Below are 18,820 nucleotides of genomic sequence, written 5' to 3'. Positions count from 1 at the left end.
AAAGAATTTGATATGAAAGATTTAGGAAGAACAAAATATTGCCTTGGATTGCAAGTTGAACATTTCAAAAAATGAAATCCTTGTGCACCAAGAAGCTTATATCGCAAAGGTGTTAAAGCGATCCAATATGGACAAATCACATCCATTGAGCATCTCAATGGTCGTACGATCATTAGATATGCAAAAGGACCCTTTTAACTACTTGGTCCAGAAGTACCATACCTTAGTGTAATTGAAGCACTAATGTATCTTGCTAACCATACAAGACCTAATATAACATTTATTGTTAATTTATTAGCAAGATATAGTTCATCACCCACGATAAGGCATTGAAATGGAATTAAGCATATACTTCACTATCTTAGAGGTATAATGGATATGGGGTTATTCTATTTAAAAGTATCCAATTCTGATCTAATTGGTTATGTCAATGCTGGCTATTTGTCTGATCCTCACAGTTGTAGATTGCAAACTGGCTATTTATTTCTTTGTGGTACTACAGCAATTTCATTACAACCACATCATCAAATCATGTAGAAATTATAGCACTACATGAGGCAAGTCGAGAATGTGTTTCGTTGAGGTCCATGATTCACCACATTCGAGGGACTTGTGGTGCATGGAAAGATTATCCCAACGATTCTATATGAAGATAATGCAGCATGCATTGCTCAACTGAAAGAAGGGTGATAGAACGAAGCACATTTCACCAAAATTCTTTTTCACTCATGATCTTCAACGAATGGTGACATTTGATGTTCAACAAGTCCATTTAATGAAAATCTAGTAGATTTGTTCACAAGGCACTTCCTACTGCAATATTCAAGAAGTTAGTCCATAATATTGGTGTTCGTCGCCTCAAAGATCTCGACTGATGTTTTAATGAGGGGCAGTGAAAATGCACTGCACTCTTTTTTCCTTGACCATAGTTTTTACCATTAGGTTTTCCTGGTAAGATTTTTAATGAGGTAGTATATATTCACGTATTGAAGAATAATAATGAGGCATATTCTTGATTAATAAACATGCAAGGGGGAGTGTTAAGAAATTTAAGATATTCAAAAGTTGTGAGTGTTCATCTTCATGTCCATAAATTGTCAATTCTTTGATTCATCTCCCTTCATAAAAAATGAGACTTTTGGTTGTAATTTTGGATCCTATAAATAGGCCATTTTGTTTTGTATGATGATATAGTGAAATGATATAAGGATACTCTCTTCTAATTCTCGTATTGTTACAATATTATATAAGTTTTATTATATATATATATATATATGTGTGTGTGTAGCTATATACTTATCAGCAAAGACAAAAAAATGTAAAGATAAACAAAGAAAAGGGAAAAGGAAGAGAAAACTTATCCATTGTTGAGTCAAGAAAACCCATAAACATTATTTTGACACCCCCCACCTTTTGATAATTATAAAACACATTTGAGGGCATTTCTGTTATTGAAAATTAAGTTAAAGTTTGTCCAACGAAACAAGGGTATTTTGGGGTTTTAAATGCTGTCAATAATGGATTTCATAACTTTTAAAAAACAGGAGTGGTTTGTGTAAAAATACAATAGATAAAGGGATGTAAATATAATTATCTCAAAATATTACATGAGAATATTAAATAGGGAATAAAATTGAAAACATATGTAATTTTTTAGCTAACATCAACATTTTTTGTCCAAATTCCAACAGAATTGGGTCAGATGTAAACGAAGAGTTTTGAAGGAGAGTGTAGTAGTAATTTTAAAAAAACTTAGAAAAAAATATAATTTCGCATTTTTAAATAGGATCTAAGTGTAATTAGCCCTAAAATAAATAATTTATTTTTCCAACAATCTTATGCTTATAACAAATTACAGGGCTGTAGCCACACATTCCAACACAATCTTCTCACAATCAAAAGAAACGCCATGACTGATATAGACTCTTGTGAGGCTCAGGCACCAATTCGAATTTTGAAGTCACAAACAACTTTCATCATCATCCCATTACATGATTTTGTCAATCATTTCAGAAACTCAATGAACTAACACATTGGAATCATGCCAGACGGAGAAGAACTCAGTGCAGTAGAAGAATCTGAACAACAGTTACTTGCCAAAGTACAATTGCTAATAAGATTAATCAGTCACATCAAACACAAGTATTGCAGATACCATGTAACATGATCCATAAAAACCTGTCCATCCCATTACCAATCTGTTCAGGGGCCATTACATCTTCAAATGCTATTAAAATAAAAACATACTTTTTCAAAACCTTGCAACAAAATTCATTCATCCAAGTTAAAACTAGGCAGGTAGGGCTGTAGCCCTTTAGCAGAAAAGAGTGAGCATCTCCAACTTAGTTATCTGAAAAAAACCAACACAAACAACACAGAGACCGTTACTTATACAAGCACAAGAATTTTGCAAGTTTTAGGTGAAAGACCAAATGCATCTGGAAATGTCGTCCCAAGTCAACATAGAACAGGCATTTTCTTGTTAAGCATGCCCGACAAATGTATTTATACATAAAAGTTGTCAGGAAATATGCACAGCTATAATAGAAGTCGCCATTGTTATATATATAGGCAGGTGCTAAGAACAAAGCAAGTCACTTGCATAAGAACTGGATTAAGCTAGATAACTTTGTTCAACAACGAGATTTATGTCCAAGATTTCCAGTCTTGGATAACTTAATGCCCAGTGTCATTACAAATACTATGGCTTCCAAAAGAACTGGTTCATAAAAGTTGTATACAACTTATGCAAGAACCCGACCGTGACGGACATCTCCACATGGTGTTTTTCTATCAATTCCTTGCTTATGTCCTTCATGTTCCTTACTCAGCCACTCTGCAGTCTCTTCATAAACCTAGGTACAATATGCAAGACTCTGAATGAAGGAAATAAAAAAAGTAATCAATTCATTGTCACATGAATCAGTAATACACTATCTTCAATTTCTATCCAAGAACAAAATGGACTTCAGAGAAAGAAATTCAATGCTGATATTCAGTAGATAACAAGAACATGTCTAGAGCAAGCGATAGAGGAACAGAATTAAAGGAGTGGAGAGAAGTTAGATGAAGAACTACCAGTATACCTGAATTTCCTGGGTGCAAATTGGAAAGTTAAAGGGGTCGAATTTGATACAACAGAACAATTAAGCAAGCTATGAAAGTAAGTTAAAACTTTCAACAGAGCATTTAGCGACATGAAAGCAATTGACAACTGGTTGCCAGATTCAGAAATGTGTTTTTCCAGAAAAAGAATTAAATATGTTTATTTTAAAGAGGATTCGAGCAGGGTTTCACAGATATAGAAAAGCTGAGGTATAACATATGTAACAGATCTGCGAACCAAATGCAGGATAAACTAGCAGCAAACTGATAAAATATTGCTTTCAATTATTAAATATATGAAATAGATCTAATCTGAACAGTAAATTGATACAAACAGATGACCACAATTCATCATATACATAAATTATCACCATACTGCTCGCTCAAAAGTCTACGCGAGAACTAGTGAGAATGTGACAATTAGTGAATTAGAAAGTGCGAGATCAAGCATGTTATAGCAAATCAGACGTCTCCCAAGCAACAGCAAATGACAGGATACAAGGGTCCGAGACTGCTTCTCTTACAGAGTTAAAAATGATGAAATTTGCTCTCTTTCTCTGAAGAAGTCCTCCTCGCATATTCAGTGAGTGCTTTTAGGGAAACTAAATATAATCTGTCTCATTATAGTAAAAGATACATAGAGAATCAAGGATAACTGTATATCACGGTCAATGAGATATTATTATAACGCAGGATTGATATCTCTATGGTGATCTAGTTAGTGCTTCATTTGTCAACCATGCATGTTTACCTAGTGAATTTTATCTGCTTTCAAGCCCCCATCAAACAGCAGCAGGTTGAACTACATAAGCGACTTTTTGGTCCAGAGAATACAAGCTAGAACCTTCATCATGATACAGTCTCTTGATACTCTCAAAAACAAAGCAACGCTCAGTTCTAGGGTCTTTCCCTCCTCTCTGAGTCACGGCAATCTCATCCAAGTGAAAATTTGGATTTGCAAGAAGAGACCACCAAAGGTAACCACCAAGTGAAGGTTCTGCAAAAGAACAGTTCTATTTGGGATCACTGGAAAGGAAAGTAAATTAGGTTGCTCTGTGTGTGTGAGTAGAGTGTAAAATACACTCCTCCAGCTGCTGCTGCTGCTTTCTTTCTTCTTGTTGGCAAATTATAACATATTAAACATCAAACAAATTGACGTAGCAGCAAAATACCAACTTTGTGGATCTTGTACGACTTGATATAGGGATGGACTGATCTTTGATATGCCTCGTTCCACGAACAGATCTAATCTCTCTCCTTTCAGTTCCAATAATACTTCCTTCCTCAAGAGAAGGCAGCCAATATCTTGTCCATTATCCACACTTTAAATCTCCGAAATGTTTTGGTGGTTCTCCTCAAGGTAGCTTTTGAGATGTATGATATTTTGTGTTCGCGATTTGACCGAGAGAACATATGAAAATAATGTGTTTGTTGAGTTGGTAGATTCCATATTTATATATGGAGTTATAGAGCCTTGTAACACAGTTCAAACTCTCTTTAGGATATATCCATCTTATCAAGTAATGGCAAGATACTTCAGTCACTATCCATATCCATGTTATCAACTGATGACAAGATGGACTCAACCACATTCTTATCTAAAAATGTGGATAAATAATCAACACTTCTATTTAATATTGTTCACTCTTCATTTGTCAGGTAAATACAATCTCACCCACCGTCTCTTCTTTTCTTCAGTCAATATGATGGAATTGCATATGGTTCAACATGAACAAATTAACCACCAGAATCACCTGTCTCACAAGGATATGCATTTGTCTCGATACACGTGCAAAACATATTATATCATATACTTAGATCTTGACCTACTTAAGATAAAAATTCTTGCACTATAATGGTCCCTACAACCATATTAATCACACTTCTATCATGTTCCCTACAGTTCTTACACTATGAAATCAAAATACATTAGTTTTAAAAGCATCACACAGTTTATAAGGCAAGAGTAGTAACCATTAAAAGAAAATTGGAATATGTGGGCTATGGCATAAAATCCAATCACAAGGAGAGCCTCACAGCTGCAACTCCATTGGATGATAATGTATTGTTGATTTGGAGAAGTATTCTAATCAAATCTATTTGATACTCTCCCCACTCAGAAGTTCCACTTTCGAGCTGGATCAAAGTTTTAGGCGGGAGTTGACAACACCTTTACATTATTGTTAATAGTGATTGAGAGATAGTGATGTCACAACCTTATTTTAACTAAAAGAGTAGGTTTAAGAAGAAGTATTTGATTTTAGGAGCTTAGTCTGTATGTCCCCAGGAGAGAAAGCGAAGTTTTACCTGGGACAGAATAAGTATATATTAAAATTAACGACAATTGTAAATAGCTTTTGTGACTATAAATACATATATATATATAGATGCTTTATTTTTCAAAATTATATACAGAAACATCTTTAAATTGCAGAAAGAATAGGATACTTTGACCAAATTCCTTTCTAGTTCTTGTTAACTACTCTTTTTCATGCTGAAACTGTGAAACAAAAGAATACTGCCACAAAATAGCTCCCGTTCCACATTGACACTGTCTGTTGATGAATCATAAAAAATGTTCTTAAAATATGTGAGCTGAACAACTAACAATTATTTATCTTTTAATGTAGATCTTCAAAGCCCCAAAGACTCACTCGATACATTGGACATTGCATGGGCTTAATTATCACCTTTGTAGATAACGGATAAGAACACCAACCAACTCCCTTACCATGTAAGAGTATCCCAAGCATACAAAGTATATATTAGGTATAATGAACCTATAGTATTTATTTCCTAGAAGTATGAATCATGAATATCTTCGAGCAAGAAGCATAAAAGTTAATCAGAGTAAAATTATGCAAATGAATGTAAGGTTTGTCAACTGAAGTTTGCTGAAAGATAGAGGCCTATGTCATAATATAGCAAAAAAATGAGCTCCTCTTAATTTAGGATGATACTCTGCGCTGAGGGAATATCAAAGACAATAGGGATTAAAGTTCAGCCAGGTGTTAGTGTAATGAAGAGCTGGATAATGCAGTCACCTGTTCAAGATAATTGCAGAAAAACTAATTATGATAAACAAAGGTCACCATGAAAGTAATGAAAATAGAATTATTGTCAAAACTAGAGGATGATACCAAGCCAAAATCAAGGGTGGTAACTGAAGAGAATCTAAACCTTCAGGGGATGTTTATTCAGGTGGATGGGATAAATGAGTGATAAAATGGTTGATGGATTAGATTATCCCATCCAATATTTTGTTTGCATGTGTTGATTAAACTTTCCAAAAAAATATAATATCATGTTTGCTTGGATAAAAAGTATGACAAATTTTCATTTTCCAGCCCTGCCTTACACCAAACCATCACAAAATTAACATGTGCAGTCCTCAAAACAAGAAAAAATGGTGTTACCATCCTAAAGCCATCATCGGCCACAAGAATCCAACAGTCGATTTCACATGTTGGACAACACAAACAACCGCTGCTAAGTTTTGTTGAGTTCAAATTAAATTCATTCTAGTATGACGCTGGCTTTCACCATAGTTGGGAAGAATGGAAACAGCTGGCAATTGCTGCAGTAGATCAAATGGAATTTCCTTTGAGGTAATAAATTCCTCTTTTTCCTTTCTTTCTTTTTTTTTTTTTTTTTTTTTTGAGGTAGATCAAATGGAATTAGTCCAGCATAATAGAAAAAACCTAGCATAGCGCTAGATGAGGAACCTGAAGCATCAACTAACCTACATGGGCAAATCAGTACCTCAACTTCGAGTTTGTTAGGATGATGCTAAGTTAGCAAGAGAACACCAGACCCTAAAAGTTGCTCTAATAGTTGCTGGCTTGATCAAAATATTTATGACATTCACAACGTAGTATGTCAATTAAGCCTCAATGCAACTGTTAGAGAATAAAAGTACAGAATAAAGGCAAAATGATTAATAACTAAAATAGGAGCTCCAAGTAACCATTGGAGAACTACTAAAGATCTCAGTTATGTTATTTGTCTGCATGCCTTACATCCCTAAACATCAAACAAATGATGCATGTATTAAAGCATGATGAATAAAAGTTGAGCATCGAATTAGTACTTACCATGCGATATCGTCCCAATGTAGAAAACCACCATGACCTCTAGCGTTTGAAAACTTGTAAAGTGGACCAGAAACTAAGCACAGAGAATCATTTGAGTTATTAAGCAGCTAAATATAATATGTTTGCACTAACTGGTGATGCAGAGTTCCAAAAAATAAGGTGGAAACTCTGAAAGAGATCAAAATGTACCTTCATAACCTTCAAGAACTGGATCCTCAGCCAGTAAAATGGGAGTATCTAGATCAATGAATCTGCAGATGAATCATCTGTCAGCTATTATACGAAAGCTGATTACCAATTAACAATGCAAGCATATCGATAAGAATATCCACTGTAATAAGCAACTGAATCATGCCACTTATAAAGAAAATCACATCACACACAACATTCCCAAACTCTGGACCAACTGCTGATAGGTTGAGAATCCAATCATAATAAGTCGGTAGGTGTTGTCCATGGAAACAAATCCGTAAATGAAAAAATGGAACTGAAGTAAAGCGACCACTGGAGACATGGGATTGCAGATAATGCTGCACATAATATCACTACAATCTTTATGCCACATTTATTTTTATCCTCTTTTAATCTTATTGCAGTTATGGATGCTCACAGATATAGTTAAAGATTAGTTATACAGATAACAGGCCTTGATCGTAGTCATCCACCATGATTTAAGGAAATTTAGTTTCTTGGTAAAATAAATTGAGAATTCTAGTTAAAATTGGTTAAATTTGGGTTTTCTGAAATGGAATTCAATGAAACAGGTCAATATTATGAATGTGAAGGTACTGCATAAAATTTTGCTTAAATGAATAAATTATGCTCACTTGAAACACCCGATGCCAGCTGCCAAATTACCAGCAAAGCCCATAGCAAGTCTGGTTTCAACCATACCACCAATCATTAAATCTAATCCTGATGCCTTTGCTAAATCAATAATTTCAAGGGCCCCAAGCACTCCAACTTTGGCAAGCTTAATGTTGATTACATGTGCAAGATTTTCCTTCACTATTTTCTTTACATCTGCTAAACCCCGACAGCTTTCATCAGCAGCAACAGATACCCCATATTTGTTTCTTGCGACATCACTAACATAACCAAGACCTTTCCAATCATTTCTGTGAACTGGTTGTTCGAAAAGAATAGGCGTTACCTCCATTTCTGCAAAAGGATACAAACTGAAAACGTTATAATTGCAAACATACAACTTATGTACAATAAGCACAACTTGCATTTATTTTCGCAAGCAACCACAGACACAGAGCTTTATTTTTAGTTCTCACACAAGTTTCTTCAGGTCATAAATCCAACGCATGATGAACGCTCAAAATGACTTACCATGTAGTTTTTCCAGAACATGAATGGCTTCTTCGGAGCTATAACCTTCATTAGCATCTAAAATAAACGAGCAATCAGGATGGACTGTGCGTATGGCTTGAAGCACTTGGATATCAGCATTCAGATTCTTCCCTACTTTGAGCTTCAAAGTCTTGAAACCTTGAACACAATACTTTGAAGCCAACTCAGCTGCTTCAGTTGGGGAAACTATTGGAATCTGACATACAACTGTTGTAATTAGTCAACGAGGGCAAAGAATACTTCTCAGACCTTCTTAAGTTCGTTTCTCTTTCTTCCTTTTTTTGGTTTCTTTCTTTCTCTTTTCCTTTTTACTTGTCTTCTTACTGATAGAGAGATTCAAGATTACCATCACATGAATATGGGCTACTTCTAAGTTGTGAATGGTTTATTCAAATAACGTTACCACATCTCAAATAAAAAGAGTTTAATAGGAAAGGTAACTGACTGTTATATCAGTTGTTATTGCATTTGAAAATCCACCAAACAGTCTCCACAGAGGTACTCCAATGCTGTGTGCAACTGCATCAATCAGTGCCATCTCAATTCCTGCTCTGACCTTCATCAGCAGATACACTTCAATGAGCCTCAGAAATTTCACTATTTTCTTAATTGATTTGCCTCAAGTATAATCTTAAAATTGCAATTTTTAAAGCGCACTGAGAAACTCAAGAGTTCCAGACTGCAATTATGAGTTCATTCAAAGTAAATCAGACAAAGCTGCAACTATTTCTGGTACTCTGAGTAATGAGCTGCTAATAATTTGATATTGGTTATGATCCTACCATGTATCTCATGGTAAGAGTTGTTAAATTCCTCCTAAAACCAGTCTACTTAGTGTATGGAACTTTGGATTTACACTAAACCTCTGACAGAGTTTGTTTACGCAACCTTACAAGTACGAGTGTCATTGGATGCAACTTGAAAGAGAAGAGAGGATAAAAGAACAAAGAAAACAAATTAACCTTGCAGAAGTCACTAGGAAGAGCTCCAGCAAAACCTGCATACATGGTAACAACAATTTCTGTCCACTCAACCCTGTCTACATAAGCCCACCACTCTGTGGCCACTTCTACCACACCGTCTGGAACCAACCCAAACAACTTTTTTTACCCACAACAATTCTCTGTCCGTAGGGACATGCCCTAGAAAAGACTAAATTAAACACTTATTAACCTTGAAAAGGATGTGAAACAATGAAAGGGCCCAGCATATGGATCCTAATGGCTGTGCTTCCTTTCCCACTTCCAAATGAAGATTCTGGTTGCCACTTACAGACAGCTTCAGAGTCCGAATGATAATAGAGACACAATAATTAAAGTGGGGAAAGACATCTAGAGAAGTTGATCTCCAAAAACAGCGACTTCATTGATATGAAGTCCAGACTGGTATTTATCTATAGTCTGGTTGGCATTTAGTAAAATTATATGTCCATTTACATCCTACATTTGCCATCTTCGTTTTATTTCAGATAGGTGGCATATTCTGCTTGTCTCCATAAAATTGGCACAAGAATATCAACAACCCTCTATAATTTGATTTATTTAGAACCTACAACAGTATTCAAAAGTGACAATATAATAGCCATCACAATTATGTTTCTCATGTGGCTCAGAAAGACCATTTGACAGATACAGAACAAAGTTGCAGTTTGCAGTGGCAAAAGGACTACATAGATTCACAAAATCAACTAGTGAAAACTTGCTAGTCACAGGAATAGAAGAGTGACATGCATATATGCACCCAAAGTTGAACCAACCTGAACATGCATGCACAGACAAGATATGCAACCACATACATGGCCATTCTGAATTCTCAAAGCTGAATGCTAGTGCACAACGGACAAGATCCTCAAAATTCCAACTGACTTATTACTGGAGTCTTTGATTTGTTAGTCATTCAGAGGAGACCAAGTAACTATATGTGGCTATGTAACATTTTTAACCAGTTCAGCTACATTAGCGGAGGAATATATTTCAAAGGTGATACAATACTATTTATCCTATATAATCGAGGATGCAACAGAAGAAAAAAATAAGTATATCAATCTTTGAGTAAATGAGATTATGTAATGAAGGTTACAACTTGGAATGTTAATGCACCCACTCACTGTAACGCAAAGTGGAGTTTCAATGAGAACTAGAGTCTTTATTCATGTCTATAAGTAGCAGTATTAATCTTAGTCCTAAATTTGTGTTTACACTCTTAACAATTTCATTTAGTTGATCACAATCATGATACAGGACAAAAGACTATTTGAATCCACAAATGCAGAAAAGCCAAGAAATAGGGTTGGTGATTAAACAAGGACCAGGGCCATAGACAAAATCGAACCATGATCTACATTGAGAAACACCAATGAGGGATTGTTCATGAGAGCTTAACTTACGCACTTTTCAACTTTTTGCTTCAAAAAAGTACTTTTTGAGCATTTAGGAGCAACGCTTTCTCCTTCTAAACTCAAAAAAGAAGGCACTCCTAAGCAGAAGCTCATGGCTTCTATCTCCTTTCATGTTTTATAGATCAACTTCAATTTGGACACTGTACCCTCATTATAATAATTTTAATCCAAATTTACTCTTTTTAATTATTCTTCAAATTTGAACATCTACAATTAATATTGGGTTTTTTAAATAATTTGGATGAGTTAACACCATTGGAATTTACAGTTTCACAATTTTATTATTTTATAATTTTTATACATTATTTGCTACATTATTTTATATATTCCCATAATAAGATGCTATGATTAATTAATGGGAAAAGAACATTTCTTGTAGTCATGCAAATTTACTTATTGTGCATCAATTAACAATGACTTAACCATTAACCTTTTTATTAGTATTCAGTATTTTAATGATATAAATTATAACTTGTAAAAAGTTGAATAGGAAATATACCAATAGAAAATTTTATTATTTTTCAGAAAAATAATTATATTGGCAAATGATACCTGCAAATATTGAATGAAAATAGTCTCCTCTTTTTGACACATGAGGCCAAAATATTTTTAATCAACTAAGCTTTTTTTAGAAGTGTTCTTTCAATCCTAATTTAACATCTAGCTACTTCTACTTATTTTTTCAAATACTCCCAACTTTCAGTTTTGCTACAAATTTCAATATTCCCTCAAATTGGCACTTCTCTAATGGCAGAAGCTCTAACAAACTCTCCCTAGATCCAATTCAATCAAAACACAGGTCTTGGGAAGTCTAATTTGTGATCGACATTGATTTGAAAAAGTTAAATGTTCAACCTACTACGAACAAAACTCAGATACACGAAAACAGACGCACAGAACCCAAAAATTCGGAGAAACAAAGGTTACTCAGCCAAACACAACAGAGTCAACAAGGTAGTCAGGCACCGAATAGAACTAGCTTCAAACCAAAAGCTGAAAAAAGGGATCCAAACTGAAACTCACTGAAGCAAACGAATGGCCAGGAAGGATCCGATTAATATCATTCAGAACGAGGCCCAAAGTCTTGCCTGAACTCTGCTTCAGAAACAGACAGGTTTCCGCAGCTTTAGCCAAAGCAGTGGGTTGATCCTCCGCGGTCACATGTGGAAGAATAGGAGACTCTCCCCATCCCACACACCCATTAGTTAGTTCAACTCGAATAGCCACATTCTCCACTCTGTCCAGCCTCGACGACGCAATGGTGAAGGGCGCGATCAGAGGCACGTTCAATGGCCTACCTTCTGCTCTCTGGACATCAACCCTAAACGTTTCCATCAAATTCTTGAACCCAAGACATGTAGACGGTGGGGCGGCCGGTGGGGCGTCAGCCATGCAGGCGACGACGAGTTTCTTACACTTTGGTGGGAGGTTTACAGTGGTTGGGGCAATAGAGAATTTAGAGACACCCGAGGAGAAACAGAGCGGCGTTGATTGCAAGGAAACCAAAGAAGAAGGACCCATTTCAATAGAGCGAAGTGGGAATCTGTCAAACACTTTCAACTTTCAAGGGGACTTGATTGGAAGAAGGGAGAGAGTGATGTGAATCCTTTGCTTCCATTTGTAGCTACTGATGAGTCAGTCAGAAAACAACAAAAGAAAAACCTTCTTTCCTTTATTTAATTAAATAATTGTAAAGGACTGTTTGTGAAGTTGATTATATTACTGTGTTGCGTGTGTGTTGGCCCTTTGCCCAGAGCAAGAGCCCTCTTCCATTAAATTACTGCTTTTACCACCCAAACAATACTTATGAATGCTAACCAATGATGTTTTAAGTTAAGGTTTCATAAATAAATTTAAAACTATAGATTTCAGTCCCATTAAATGAATTATTATTACTTTAAAAAAATATGTTAATCTGTACTAATTAGTAATCTTTTTAGGGTTCGTTCGATTCAAGTTAGAGGAAAAAAGAAGTGAAGGGGGGAGGGGTGGGGAAAGAACAATAGTTTTCTTCAGTTTATTTAGTTTGATTAAAAATGGAGTAAATCTCAAGTACTTTTCCTTATTTGATACGAGAAAATAGATTGACAAGAAAATACTAATTTTTTAATTTTACTAATAACTAATTTAAGTAAAATAAAAATTACTATCAATGCTTTCAAATAAAGAAATTAAAATCAAACACCAGCACTTTTGTCGGTTTTATTAGCACGAACGATAACAAAATTAGAGAAAAATATGTATACAGGTAATAGAGTAAATAAAAATAAAAAATATATTTTTATTATTTTTTTGGCCTTATACGTTCACTTTTCCACCTAATTTTGAATGGAAATAAATTTGGACTCCAAATGAATTTCATGTACATTGACTTTTACTTACCCTCTATCTCTTCCCCCTAACCATATACCAAACTATCTCTAATACATTCTTTTTTACTTCCATTTTTCTTATACTTTCACTTTTCACCCCAACCAAACATACTTTTAGTCTAATGATAAGGTTGATGTCCCATGAATAAATTTCAAATAATGGGTTTGAATCCCACCAAACGTATGATTTTTTGTCTTACTTTTACGTTAGTTTACTGTAATTTATGTAATTGTTCTTATTTATATTTTATTATTAAGTGAAAGCACCACTTCGATAGAAAATCTTTTCTGCCATTCTTTTGAATTTTTTAATTACTGAGAAAAAGTTTTATTGGTTAGAAAATCTCATTTATTTTAAATTAATAATTAATTCGTATTTATTTGTAAAATCAGCTATATAATATTTTAATTATTAAGAAAAAATCTTATTGGTTAGAATCGTCATCTATTTTGAATATATACAATATTTATCTTGTATTTATTCGTAATCATATTTTCAATATTATATTTTTTAAATTATTTAATTATCTAGAAACAAATTTATTGCTTAGAGACATCATCTATTTTAAATATTAACTATCTATTTTGTATTTATCCAAAATCTTATCTCTGATACTATAACTAATTTCATTGTATTTATCTTAAAAAATTACTTAATAATATTTTAAATATATTAAATATTTACTTTGTATATATTTGAAATTGATCTTATACAAATATAATAACTACTTTAATTATATTTATCCTACCTAATGATCATGGCCTCCACAAACATGATCTATTTTAAATATATTACACATTTATTTTGTATTTATAAAAAATTTCATTTTCAAGATTATAATTGAATTATTTAATTGTAAAACAAAAGCCTTATGATTAGAAACATCATCTATTTTAAATATATTAAATATTTATTATTCATTTATTTGAAATCTTATTTCCAAAACTATGATACTAACTTAATTTGAATTTATCTTAAAAACTATCTAATGATCATGCTCTCGATCAAATATTTAAATAGAACGAAAACTATCTTTTGATAATTACAGAAACACCCTAAGTGCATTTTTGTCCTTAAAAAATTATTTTATAGGTTGACTAGTCAACAGGGGCATTTTTGAGTTCTAAAGGCTGTCAGGGGTGGTTTCTGTAATTTTTCAAAATATAAGGATGGTTAGTATAAAAAGATAATAGATGGGGATGTAAATGTAATTATCCCTAATTTAAATCTTAAATAATTATAATTACAACCTAAATTAATAAATATAATAACTCCATACTTATTTCATTAATAAAAATTATATAGTAATTAAGATACCGTGAAGCATACTTATTTTCATGCAAAATTATTATTTTTTAAATGTTTCTATCAATAGTATTAATAAGGGTAAATTACAACGACATGTTCCGAAAGTTGGCATAATTATAAATACTCTATTATTGTTTGAAAAATTATTAATTCCCTTCTGATGTTTGTAATCATTTGAGGACGGCTTTAAATTGCCAATGTTGCCTTTGTTATATTTCTTATTTTTAAGAAAAATAGAACGAGGTGGATGAAAAATTTTGAAAAATTAAAAAAAAAATTGATCAATTAGTCCATACTTTTTTTAAAAAAAATAAGTGAAATTAAATTTATAATTTATAAGGGCATTTTGGATTAAATTATCGAACCATTTGATGGAGGCTTGAAATTGCTAAGTTTGCCTTTGTTGTATTCTTTTTAAATATACATATATATTAAAAATATAAAAAATCAGACGAGGTGGATGAAATTTTTTTTAAAAATTATAAAAAAAAATTGTTCTTATTAGTCCATAATTTTTTTAAAAAAAATAAGTATAATTAAATTTGTAATCCACGTAGGCATTTTGTCAGTTTATTATAAAAAATGGATGAAGAACTAATGAGACTAATGGATCGGGTTAGTTGTTAGATGACCGTTAAAATTAGTGGGGTATTTTTAATTTTTAAAATAATAAGAAGGCATTCATAATTATATCAAACTTGAAGGAAAGTGTCGTAATTTACCCTTAAAATGATTAAAAAAAAATGTTTATGAGAAGTTCTGATCAGTTCTTTATTTTATTTTTGTTCTTTTTGTATATAACAGATTACAATCATCAATATCAAATATTCATATATAACAACAACGGACAATTATAACAACTACGTACTATCATCAATATGATAACTATGTCTAATCAACACCTACTATTAAAGTATAACAATACCTACTACTAAAAGTAGAAAAACATCAGACACATTAGAAGAGTTCGAATCCACGATCTTAAAGTCAGACAAAATAAAAGCTTTTGAATTCGAATCTTATTACCAGTCCATTAATAAAAAAAAATGTGGGGCATGCTAAGAAATCAAACAATTTTTTTTTTTTTTGAAATAAAATCAATGAACTATTATTTATTGCATAAATCAATTACAATCATTAATATCAAATATTTACATCTAACAATAACTGACACCTACAATCATATAATAATCATCGAATCAGATAATCATATTCAATCAACACATACTATTAAAGTAGAATAACATCACACACATTAATGGAGTTTAAACCTACGAACTTAAAGTTACGGGACCTCAACTTAATTAATTAAACCAGATTTCATCGACCAAAATGATCGTCTAATAATTCAAATTTTTAGACAATGTGATCGATTAATATATAAACTCTGTGTGCAATTGTTAGATAGTTTTACCACAAAAAATAATCAGACTGTATTTTGCATTGGAACAGAAAATGTCGGGTGAGGAACTGAAAGTTGAAACGTAAAACTTTTCATAATGATTTAATTTGTACTTTGAGTGTTTTGTTTTGTATTTTGGAGATAGAGAAAGAAAATAGAGATAAATAAGTGTGTGTTGAAGATAGATGGTATGTTTGGATTTTTGTATTTTGAGGTAATTTAAAATATTTTAAAATAAATGGTGTAGGTTTGATGTTGGGATTTGGAAGACAAAAATCGTTGTTCATTGTCAAATCATATCTTTTCTATATATATGTTTATATATAAATATGTATGTTTAATGTTGTATCTTTTAGAGACAAAAAAAAAAAACTGTTTATTATCAAATTATGTTTCTTTTATATTATATATATAATATAAAAAAAAATACACAGATAAAATATAAAAATATAAAAATAAATATTGAATGTATTTTATTTTGTGTCGAAAAATACAAAAATATGAAACCAAACATAGTATTTGTGTCTGGAAACAGTAAATTGTCTCTTGGATGGATGTTTGGGTTGGGACAAATTCCCTGTGACCCTCTCAGCCTACTAAAGGAATCTCGTTTTCGAATCATTGGCATCCACTTGCTTTTACTTAATTACTCTTACAATTGTCTACTTTCTTTTTTTTAATATTTTAATGTTATGGTGACTTTGATTCCAATTTTCAACATGGAATTAAGTTAATTGGTCATTTTATTTCATTATGACCCCTTAACTTCACTATTCATTATAATTTAATTAATAATTATATTATTTAATTAATTATACTTAAATTAATTCTTAATTTAAGAATACCCGTTGTTCGTTATAGTCATCTAACAATGACCCTTGCCCTATAAGATTCGAAGAACCAATTGTATTAATCTATTTGATCATAATGGATCTGATTCGAAGAATAATTTCATCAAGACAAAAAACGAAATTCATTCACAACATGTTAAGAATAACTAGTACTATAGGCATGCAAAATTTATGCTAAAATGTGCAATATATTTTACCATCAATTTTATATTTTTTATATGAAATGTAAATTGATGGATAAAACGAATATTGTAATGTATGGAATCGAATTATTTAAGGGACAACGGAATTAAATACCAATAATTTGGGAATTCTAGATCATATCTTCTGATTAAGAAAATAAATGCTATATGAATCATGAAGGGCCAATCAAATCGCGCTATCTCATTAAGTGAATATGCGCAAAGTCTTTCACTCGAGTGTTTGCAAAAACTTATGCATTTTAGAGAAGTGATGTTGTAGAAAAAGTTGGAAGTTGTAGCAAAATCAAAAGTGGGTAGTGTTTGTAAGAAAAAGTGAAAAGCAGAAAAAGTCAAAATTGATAGTGTTGTAAGAAAAATTACTTTTAAAATAAACTTAATTGATGAAAGACTGTTTTGTCCTTATATTAAAAATATACAATTTTTTTGCTTATTATTTACTTCTTGTTTGTCACTAATAATTATTTTTCACAAAAGATTATAAATTTTATTTTGATTACCATTTCATATTTATTTTTTAAAATATTAAAAAAATATATTTAATTTAATAATCCTCCCACTAAGTAATATAATTGTTGATTTAATTAATCAAATAATAATATTTGAACAAAATAATATCATTAGATAATATAGCACATAAAATATAAAAAAATCAAAATATTAAATATGTGAAACTGTAAATTTAAATTATTTAAAAATTTCGATATCAACTTTAAATATATAATTTTAAAAATATATAAAAACCGATAAAGTTGAATTAAGATTGCTATAATAAGCTAAAGTAGTCAAAAATAAAGTTGAATTTATTTATAAAGAAACCAAAGCAGCTTAAAGCACTCCCAAGGTGCTTTTAATTTTTTGTCTAAAAGCGCGTTTTTTTAGCTGTTTTATAAGTAGAAGCTGACATTCCAAACACTTCAAAAGTAGTTTTGTAGCGCCAGAAGCTGAAAATCAACACAAGACAAAAGACAAGAAAACACAACTCAAGATCCAAGTAAGATACAAGTCAAGAGACAAGAAGACACAAATCAAGACGCAAGTGAAGGCACAAGCCAAGAGACAAGAAACACAACTCAAGACACAATTGAAGACACAAGAGAGCGTTCAGAAACTCACAAAATCCTCTCTAGCCAAATCAAGGAAGATCCACTACATTCAAAACAAAAATCAAGCCGTTTGTCTCGGAGATTAAGAAATGTTAAAAGACCTACAAATTAACATTATTAAAGCACAAATTTACCTTGACGGAAGATCAAAGCTCCGATTCCACCAGTAAACATCCAAGTTCAACCCAAAATAGTCAAGTTTATAGTGTTTAATTCCGAAATAAGTTAAAAGACCCTTGAATTAAAGTTATTCAAGACCCAAGTCAAACATCAAAGGAAATCAAAGTCAAGTTCCACCTCCTAAGTTATCAAAATCAAAGATTGCGTATTTGAAGTGAGGATCAAAGATTTCAAGTAAGGATTTTCAAACTCGTAGAATAAACAATTAAATTCAAAAATCTATTTGTAATCTTATCTTGTTTTGTTAAAGTTAGAAACACGAAATTTACGTTATAAATACCGTATTGGAGGAATGAATAACTAATCCCTTACCTAAGCGAATAAGAATTCCCAGGAGACGAGTATTCCTTCCTAAATTATACCAATACTATATGTAAAAATGTACTTGAATATGCCAATCCAATCCAATTTCTACTCCATTCCTATATACCAATTACTTTGCAA

At 32.1% G+C, this 18,820-nt stretch overlaps 1 protein-coding gene across 5 annotated transcripts; it reads right to left on the bottom strand.

Annotated features, from left to right (window-relative positions):
• Positions 1-2,541: 2,541 nt before the first annotated feature.
• On the bottom strand, positions 2,542-12,593 carry CYP77A5P (cytochrome P450, family 77, subfamily A, polypeptide 5). Of its 5 annotated transcripts, none has more exons than XM_011074610.3 (7): positions 11,980-12,593; positions 9,004-9,114; positions 8,538-8,754; positions 8,027-8,360; positions 7,389-7,450; positions 7,200-7,272; positions 2,542-2,855 (listed from the first exon to the last, which is right to left on the bottom strand). In XM_011074610.3, exons 1-7 carry the CDS (start codon positions 12,475-12,477, stop codon positions 2,828-2,830), a joined length of 1,323 nt encoding a protein of 440 aa, XP_011072912.1. In that variant the 5' UTR covers positions 12,478-12,593; the 3' UTR covers positions 2,542-2,827. The 5 variants fall into 5 exon arrangements, with proteins under 5 accessions (XP_011072912.1, XP_011072913.1, XP_020548358.1 ...); XM_011074611.3 differs by having other exon boundaries at positions 2,542-2,876; positions 11,980-12,592; XM_020692699.2 differs by lacking the exon at positions 2,542-2,855 and adding an exon at positions 2,921-4,102.
• Positions 12,594-18,820: the final 6,227 nt, after the last annotated feature.

The sequence above is a fragment of the Sesamum indicum genome, linkage group LG3, assembly GCF_026168435.1.
Source record: "Sesamum indicum cultivar Baizhima isolate 11 linkage group LG3, ASM2616843v1, whole genome shotgun sequence".
Lineage (NCBI taxonomy): Eukaryota > Viridiplantae > Streptophyta > Magnoliopsida > Lamiales > Pedaliaceae > Sesamum > Sesamum indicum.
Note: the sequence above shows the minus strand (reverse complement) of the source record. Positions and strands in the feature narration are given on the sequence as shown.